Source organism: Vitis vinifera, chromosome 5, assembly GCF_030704535.1.
Source record: "Vitis vinifera cultivar Pinot Noir 40024 chromosome 5, ASM3070453v1".
Taxonomy (NCBI): Eukaryota; Viridiplantae; Streptophyta; class Magnoliopsida; order Vitales; family Vitaceae; genus Vitis; species Vitis vinifera.
Window position 1 is genome coordinate 23,533,433 of NC_081809.1, and position 9,923 is coordinate 23,543,355.

Consider the following 9,923-nt stretch of genomic DNA (forward strand, 5'->3'; position numbering starts at 1 on the left):
TTTTTCTCTAGTTGGTTGTCTCTTTTTATGTAATTCAATCCTTTCACTCCTATGAATTCGTATCAGAAAATTTAAGGGCTGAAACAAAAGGGTACACCAATACCCTCTGGCGAAATGCCTACAAACAACCTTAATATATAACACCAAGATATCGAACATTGTCCTCCATATTGCAGCCCGTATCCATAGATGGAAGTGCGTTTTATGGATCATTTGGCACCGTGGGGGTTTCATCCCTAGTGCAATGGCCTAATCTGAAAGGGGGCCCCTCCACCTTGCAGCGAGAGAAGGGCTCGTAGAGATCATGAAGGCTCTTATCGGTGCTGGAAAAGAACTTCTCATAGATATTGAAAGTGGCACATCAATATATCCCGATGTGGTTAACCAATCAATTATCAAAGCAACAAGAGGTTTAACCAAAAAAACAAAAGGCCCAAACAATCTCACATGCTAATGACTATGGAGGAAAAATAATCTCGCATATTCTTTTCCTCAATCTACAATATTCCTATATGATTGACTTATTAACATTAGAAGTATAACATATAGAGTGTTGAATAACAATTTTTAACCTAGCTAAACAATGGGGTTAACCAAGTCAAAAGAATAATAATAAATGACATCTTTATTATTCTCTTTTGAAGCTCTTCTCTCCGGATCGAATCTACCGTTCCTTCGAATTAAACTTTTGATCTTTCACAAAAACTATTTTGATATATTTGTTTGAGTATATATGCTTGATGGTTGATTGTTTCAGTTGTTTGGATGAATTGTTTGAATAATTTAAATGTTGTATTCCAAGTAGTTAATCTAGTTCCTTTTAAGCTGGCATGCATGATCAAATATGACCGCTGAAAATAGGGAGAAAAATAAGAACAAGAAAATTAAAAACAACTTAGAGAGTGTTTGATTTTTTGGCTTTTTGCTAAAAATGATTTGTTTTAAGAATTTAAGTTGTTTTTTTTTTTACTTTTTTTATAATTTATTATAAACTTTTTGTTGAATAGAAAAAGTCTAAATAGAAAAAATAACATATTGGTTTTTTTTTTAATATTTAATAGAAATAAAATACTACAAAAACAAACAACTCAATATTTAACACTATTAAGTATTAAGGTTTTATTTAGAATTAAGTAAAAAAACAAACACCACCTTAGTTTCTTAATTTCTAAAACTCTTCTATTTTTTTTTCTTTTCATTTTGTGGATGTGTTGATCAGAAATGGTAAAAGAAATCCTAAAATGGAAGCCAAATCTAACTAAAGAAGTGGATGAAATGGGTGGTCTCGACTTTACTGTGCTGCATATTTAGGTTATGTTTCAAAAGTGAGGCAATTACTGGATGAATCCGATAGGTTTGTAGTCTACTAAGGGTCAAAAATGATGACAACAATGAATGTGGGAGCACTTACAAATGAGAAGAATGTTGAAGGACGTCAAACCCCTCTCCATCTGCTTGCCCATTCCCAACTGAGATTTCCTTCTTTCATAAGGAACAAGAAAGTAGATAAGATGACACTTAACAACCAAAACTTGACTATTATAGATGTAATTTCATCAGTCGATGATTTATTTGGAGGAAAGGTAAGCCTATCAAACCGTCGATTAATTTCCCAAATAGTTAGGAATTGGTGCACATACAACTATGCAGAGTATGTTGGATTATAATATAATTAACACTGTACTATATTGATATTTAGAATGTTAAAACCATTAATTATATTAGTAAGCCACGGGAAATGGTGGTACATGTTTAGTATTCAATAAAAAAGACAAGCAAGAGACAAAAAGATTTGACTGAAATTGAACTTGCCTTTTTATCACATTCTGCTACACATTTGCTTTACAACTAGATGCTATTTATATAGAGCTAATAAGCATATTAAGTATGAATATGCAACGAATTCCACTATCTTCTAAAGACTAGAACAATCTGAAAACCAGGCACTCTAAATAAAAATATTAAGTAAATGCTTCCAACAATATATATTATAAGGTGCGTTGAAGCTGAGCTACTTCAAATGACTTGGAGTATGTAAGAGTAAAATTATTAATATTGTACCGGCTATATATTTTCTCTAGAATGATTTGACTGGTTAAACTTCATGTTTGTATTGTAACACATCAGGCCAAAGCTAGGAGTTTTGGGGCAAAATAGCCCTTTTATAGAAAAAAAAAAAAGTTTAGCCAATTTGTAAAATTTATGTTCAAATTAGTCCATTTATTATCATATAAGAGTCATGTCATAATTTTATTTTAATTTTAAAATTTAAGTTGAAACTTCAACCGGCAACTGAAGCCTCAATTGCTAATTGAGGTTTCAATTAATTTTTTTTTTACTTTAAAATTTAATTAAAAAATATTAAATTACAAATTATTTTTTAAATTAAAAATATATACTTTAATAATAAAAAATTTATATATTTAAACTTAAAGATATACTTGTAAATTTATCAATTTATCTTTATTAAAGTAATGTTAGATATTTAAGTTTAAATTTATAATTTTTTATTATTAAAGTATATATATTTTAATTTCAACAATAATTTACAATTTAATATTTTTAATTAAAATTTAAAGTAAAAAAAATTAATTGAAGCCTCAATTGATAATTGAGACTTCAATTTAAAAATGAAGCTCCAATTGTCAATTACAACTTTAGTTCAAAAATGAAGTCTCAATTGACAGTTTCAACTTAAATTTTGAAAATATATATCTTTTACAACATATCTCTCATGTGGCAATAAGGGGGCTAGTTTGAACATAAGTTTTGTAAAGGGGTTATACCTTCTTTTTTTTTTATTTATAAAGGGGTTATTTTGCCCTAAAACTCCAAAGCTAGAGTCAGGCATTTGTTGTGGCCGAAGACTATGAGCAAAGACAAGGACAAGAAAGACGAGGATAATAGCGAATGCAAAAGTAATAAAGGTTTAGAGGTATCTTTCTTAAAGAAAGCATGTGATAGCCATGTGCTAGTGGCTGCACTCGTAGCCACTATATCCTTCGTTGTAGGTTTTACACTGCCCAACAGGTATATTAATGATAGTGACGACACTTCCATTTTAAGCAAAAAGTCAACTTTTCAAGCATTTGTTATCTTAAATTTCATGCCCTAATGTAATGACTCGTTCCTAATTGTATAGATATTATCCGCTTTAGACGCAAAGAGATCCTCACGGCTTTAAAACGCGTCTACAGGTTACGAAGAATCCATATTTATATAGTGCTAGGAACTTTCCTCCCTATCCGATGTGAGATGTCACAAACACCCCCACCATGCAAACACAACGTCTTCATTGTGTCCCACGAGATTGTAAGGTCAAACAGACAAACACCCTTACAAGGTCAAACAAATCTTACACCGAGGTCGAGGATCGGCTTTGATACCATTTGTAACGACCCGCTCTCAACTGTGTAGATATTGTCCACTTTGAACCCAAAGAACCCTCACGGCTTTAAGACGCGTCTACAGGTTACGAGGAGTCCATACTTACACGGCGTCAAGAACTTTTCCCCCTATCCAATGTGGGATGTCACAAACACCCACCCCCCCTCCTCCATGCAGACACAACTTTCTCGTTGTGTCCCACGAGATTATGGGGTCAAATAGACAAACACCCTTATGATTCCAAACAAACCTCACACCGAGGTCGGGGATCAACACTAATACCATTTGTAACGATCCGCTCCCAATCGTGTAAATATTGTCCGCTTTGGACCCAAAGGGGCCCTCACGGATTTAAAACGCATCTACAGGTTACGAGGAATCCATACTTATATAGCGCCAAGAACGTTCCCCCTATCCGATGTGGGATGTCACACCTGGTGCTCTTTGTAGCTGCTATATTGTGTCATTTTTATAATGCATTGTCTCACAAACAGTTGCAAAGTCACATCATTGCTAATTAAGGTGGACGTATTGGCTCACAAAGTTGGTTGTGGGAGCAATGGTGGTAGCATTCTTAACCGGCTTGTACCATCACTCAGGGATTGCAACTTTTATTTTGATCATATGCACCTGTTGTATATCTTTCATCTTATGCACTAATAAAAGCCAAAATGAAAATAATATTGCCCAAGCAGGATCTTGTTGGAAAGTAAATTTGATTTTTGGTAAGTTCCTCAAAATTAGGATTTATTTTTTATTTTTAAAAAATTAGAATATTTAAAAAAACGGTTGTTGAGCTCACCCATTGCAAGTACAGTTGCTTGTCCATTTTCCTCATTTCCTTTGGATTGGTTGGGAAAAAAAGCTGATTATGTTGTCTATTTACTGAGTAAGAATATTTGAAGTATTCACTAAATGAGAATTTATTAGATGGATAATTATAATGATTATTAGTTAAGAATGTGAGAGACCCAAAAAGTGGAGCTATTTTGCATGGTATAAATAAGGGAGATAGCTTTGAAGATGAGTATGTAACAACCCAACAAGAAAAAAAAAATATTAACTAATTTGATATAAAGATCATTCATTCAGCTTCCTTCTCATCATGTTCTCCGTGATTGTCGCTAATGGTCAACTTCTTAATTAATTTTATTTACTAATTCCGAAAGATCAAAACCAATTTTTAAATTTTAATATTAATATTAAATAGAATATAATTATTTAGTATCTCAAAAAACCTACCACATTGACAAACTAGGGGTAATTTTTATTGGATCAACTTGTGATCAAGTCGGACCAACTGACAGCTAAACAAACAAACACAAAATTAAATAGTCAAATTTGTACACCCAACCAATCATTAAATTAAAATAATTATAATCAATTTCTAACTAAAATAATAAGAGAATAAAAAAAAGGGTATCGGTGAGTCATTACTTAAATAATAGTTAATTTCGTGGTATAGAAGCAATATAACAAATGAATCTAACATAAATATATAATACAAATAATTGGTTGTGTTTCCACTAAGAATGACAAAGTTTGATATAATTAACACTTGAATCCAATACATTTTTTTATGGATTTGGATTGAGTATAATCATATTTGAATTAAATTCATATCACCCTACATAAATTTTGAAATAACAATTAATCCACATGTACTGTTCCGCTCATTTGAAGAACTTTGAATTAAGTTCATCTCAACAAAATTCATTTGAGCCAAACTCTTCAAGAAGTGGAAGGCATAGAAAGCTTTAGCCAAAATTTGTTATATCATCCATGACACTTCCCAAACCCTTCACATTTCAATGGTGGGACTCACAAGGTTGCTTTCATTATTCCAACTTGTGACTTGTTTATTGAGGAGTTGGCGGTGGTGGGAATGGTTTTAATTTATAAATACAACTTCCATATATTCTAAAAAAAAACATGTAAATTGACCTTTGGGTCATTTAAAATTTGTGCACCTATTCATCAAATTAAGTATTTAGTGAAATATTACTTAATTTGCTTAAATATGGATTTTATAATTAATTTTGAATGCAGACACATGTACAACACAAGACAAAGATTTAAGACTTAGGTGGTATTTAATAAAAGTTAATACTTAATACATAATTATTTAATATTTAACCGTCAACTTAAAACTTATTATCAATTATTATTTTAAAAATTAGAACTATTTATAAAAAAAATTATATATATATATATATATAAACTATTAAATTGATATATTTATTTTTATTGGTACTAAATAATGAAATTATAAGAGAGAGAAAAAAATGTCTCAAGATTCCTTTCATATTTCAACTTGTAAAACTTGTATTGATATACTTATTTCATTGATACTAAATAATGAAATTATAAGAGAGAAAAAAAAATGTCTCAAGATTCCTTTCATATTTCAACTTGTAAAACTTGTATTGATATATTTATTTTCATTGGTACTAAATAATGAAATTATAAGAGAGAAAAAAAATGTCTCAAGATTTCTTTCATATTTCAACTTGTAAAACTTGTTTATTGAGGAGTTAGTGGTGATGGGAATAATTTAAAATTTTTTTTTTTTTTTTTTTTTTTTTTTTTTTTTGCCTTTAGGGTGGACAAATTTAAATATTATAATTATTTAGACTAGATCAATTGTTTAAATATACAGACAAGGCAGCTGTGAAATGGTTGACCTCTAGGTCATTTAAAATTAATTTATGGGCCTATTTGTCAAAGTACCTAAACGTATCATAAACCTTAAAATAAGTTGCTTTTAGGATTAAAATAAGGCAAACAACTAGACCACATTTGCTCATGAACGAGAACATTACATATATTTGGATGTTAGGTGCATAGTGGAATGATAGAAAAAAGAAAAGTTAAATCAACATGAAGACCGTTATAGAATTCATTACATCAAAAACATACTTGATTGTAATTTATATTACTTACCCCTCTAGTAATTTTGAGCTTATTAGATATAGAGATAAATTTGCAAAGGCTTATATGATCAAAAGAGCTTATAAGAGATGTCTTATTTACTTGGACCTTATAGAAATAATCAATTATGGTATTTTCAATCGATAAAATGGAGTTTAACATCATCATGTGTCTGTTATGTAATTTGATTAAAAAATTGATAAAAAAAAACCTAATTTGTCATAAGAAGTAATAGAAATCTTTCTTAATAACAAATCAACAATTACATTTTGAAAGAATCTAATATTTTATGATTGAAGTAATTACGTTAAGAAAAAAATATCATTTGTATAATGGAAAAAGAAATACAATTAAAATTTGTGAAGTATTATAATCAGTTAGAAAGACACTTAAATTTGAAGATTTTAGAAGACTAAAAATGCTACTAATTTGAGTCATAAATTAATCAAGTTTAAGGGGCTAAATTAAAATGTAAAGTTGAATTTGATAAATTTTTAAAAATAGATTTTTATTTAATTTAATATGAATATGTATAAATTAATAGAAGGATGTTTAAGCGTTCAACAGGAGTGAGAGAATAATTTTGGCTAAATTTTCTCCTGTTAGTTATCTCCCTTGGTAGAATTATCCTGAAGTACTAGTACTGTATAGTGTCATGCACGACATGGAGACTCTTGGTCCACTAGGCATACAAATGAATCATTGCATTTGAAAAAACGAAACAAATATAAAACGATAAAAAAGAGGAAAGTGACTTGGGACCACAGCTTTGTGGAGGCATTCGCACCTGTTCCCTTTGCTGTTGATATAAGACGCAGAGGCGGTGGATTATGGTGTTGTGAAAGATTTGAGAGAGGTGGAGACGGCTGTAGAGCTTAAGCACACCAATGGATCCATCCACTTCCACTTCCACTTCCACATCCACTTCCAGCCGTGCTTTGGAATTACAGAACCTTAACTCAGTTTCTAGTGGGAACCAGGAGGATTTCACATGCATGGCTCCTGAAATTTACAGGGCTGCTGCAGAAGGCGACACCAATATCCTCGAGGGAATGCCTAGCGCTGACCTTCGAGTCCAATTAACACCCAATAAGAACACCGTCCTCCACATTGCAGCGCAGTTCGGTCAACTGAAGTGCGTTGCATGGATCATTCAGCACTACTCTGCGGATTCGTCCCTACTGCAGTGGCCCAATCTGAAAGGGGACTCCCCCCTCCACCTTGCAGCGAGAGAAGGGCATCTAGAGGTCGTGAAGGCTCTTATCCGTGCTGCAGAAACAGTTTCCGAAAGGGATTCTGAGAGTGGGATTGGAGCAGATAAGGCCATCCTGAGGATGACCAACAATGAGAATGACACAGCGTTGCATGAGGCAGTCCGGTATCATCATCCTGAGGTGGTGAAGTTGTTGATCGAGGAAGATCCCGAGTTTACATATGGTGCTAACCTTTCTGGTGGGACTCCTCTATACATGGCTGCTGAGAGAGGATTTAGAGACTTGGTGAAAATAATCATAGAGAATACTACTCTCATTCCACCGGCTCACACTGGCCCCATGAGGAGAACAGCTTTGCATGCAGCTGTGGTTTGCCATGACCCAAGTACGCATATTCTTTTCATCAATCTACAATATTATTCGTATGTGATTGACTTATTAACATTACAAGTATAACATATAGTGTTGAATAACAATTTTTAACCTAGCTAAACAATGGGGTTAACCAAGTCAAAAGAATAATAATAAATGACATCCTTACCATTCTCTTTCGAAGCCCTTCTCTCCAGATTGAATCTACCGTTTCTTCAAATTAAACTTTTGATCTTTCACAAAAACTATTTCGATATATTTGTTTGAGTATATATGCTTGATGGTTGATTGTTTCAGTTGTTTGAATAAAATTTTAAATGTTGATCTAGTTCCTTTTAAGCCGACATGTACGCATGATTAAATGTTGATCTAGTTCCTTTTATTTTATATGTGTTGAACAGAAATGGTAGAAGAAATTCTTAAATGGAAGCCAGATCTAACAACAGAAGCAGATGAAAACGGGTGGTCTCCACTTCACTGCGCTGCATACTTGGATTATGTTTCAATAATGAGGCAATTACTTGATAAATCTGACAAGTCTGTAGTCTACTTAAGGGTAAAAAACGATGACAACAAGACAGCTCTTCATGTTGCGGCCACTCGTGGAAACAAGCGCACAGCAAAACTGTTGGTGTCACGCTATCCAGACTGTTGTGAGCAAGTGGATATCAATGGAAATAATGCTCTTCACTTATTCATGATGCAAAGAAGAATTTTCATAAGCTTGTTAAAGATTCCTTGGATGAATGTGGGAGCACTTATAAATGAGAAGAATGTTGAAGGACAAACACCTCTCCATCTGCTTGCCCATTCCCAACTGAGATATCGTCTAGCTTACATAAAGAACAAGAAAGTAGATAAGATGATACTTAACAACCAAAACTTGACTGCTATAGACGTAATTTCATCGGCTGAGGATTTATTTGGACACAAGGTAAGCCTATCTAACTCTCGATTAATTTTCCAAATAGCTAGGAATTGGTGCACATACAAGTATGCTAACTATATATGTCGAATTATAATATAATTAGTACTATTCTATATTGATACTTAGAATGGTAAAACCATCAATTATATTACTAAGTCAAATGAAACGGTGGTACACGTTTAGTATTCAATAAAAAAGACAAGCAAGAGACAAAAAGATTTGACCGAAATTGAACTTGCCTTTTTATCACGTTCTGCTACACATTTGCTTTACAACTAGATGCTCTTTATATAGAGCTAATAAGCAATTGATAAACACATAAAAGTAGGAATATGCAACAAATTCCACTATCTTCTAAAGACTAGAACAATCTGAAAACCAGGCATTGTAAATAAAAATATTAAGTAAATGCTTCCAACAGTATATTATAAGGTGCGTTGAAGCTGAGCTACTTCAAATGACTTGGAATATGTAAGAGTAGAATTATTAATATTGTATCGTCTAAAATGATTTGACTGATTAAACTTCAGGCTTGTATTGTACGACACCTGAAACGGGCCAAAGCTAGGGCTGGGCCTTTGTTGCGGCAGAAGACTATGAGCAAAGACAAGGACAACAAAGACGAGGATAACAACGAAAGAAAACGTAAGAAAGGTTTAGACGTATCTTTCTTAAAGAAAGCAAGCAATAGTCATTTGCTAGTTGCCACACTCGTAGCCACTGTATCCTTCGGAGCAGGTTTTACATTGCCCGGTGGGTATAATAATAGTGACGGCACAGCCATTTTAAGAAAAAAGATAGCTTTTCAAGCATTTGTTGCGTTTGATTTCTTAGCCCTGTTGTCGTCTGTGACTGCTATATTGTCTCATTTTTATGGTGCACTGAATCACAAAAAGGCGCAGCTCGCATCATCACTAAGCTTGGCCTATTGGTTCACCCAGTTGGGTATAGGAGCAATGATAGTAGCATTCGTGAGCGGCGTGTACACCATGGATCCACATCACTCAGGGATGACCTTTTCTATTTATATCATCTTCATCTGCGTTTCGATTTTCATCTTATTCGCTGTGGTACGCCAAATTCAACGTTAA

General features: G+C 32.9%; 1 protein-coding gene across 1 annotated transcript; it reads left to right on the plus strand.

The window, feature by feature from the left end:
• The first annotated feature begins 7,205 nt into the window (after positions 1 to 7,205).
• LOC104879472 (ankyrin repeat-containing protein ITN1) lies at positions 7,206 to 9,923 on the plus strand. Its single transcript, XM_010652330.1, has 3 exons — positions 7,206 to 7,917; positions 8,306 to 8,838; positions 9,363 to 9,923. Exons 1-3 carry the CDS (start codon positions 7,206 to 7,208, stop codon positions 9,921 to 9,923), a joined length of 1,806 nt encoding a protein of 601 aa, XP_010650632.1.

Bases quoted from the DNA above. Each gene is read 5' to 3' on its own strand.
- LOC104879472 (XM_010652330.1), top strand. From the start codon at position 7,206: ATGGATCCATCCACTTCCACTTCCACTTCCACATCCACTTCCAGCCGT. The intron at 7,918-8,305 runs GTACGCATATTC...TGTGTTGAACAG, and splicing joins TGTGGTTTGCCATGACCCAA to AAATGGTAGAAGAAATTCTT. The intron at 8,839-9,362 runs GTAAGCCTATCT...ATTAAACTTCAG, and splicing joins AGGATTTATTTGGACACAAG to GCTTGTATTGTACGACACCT.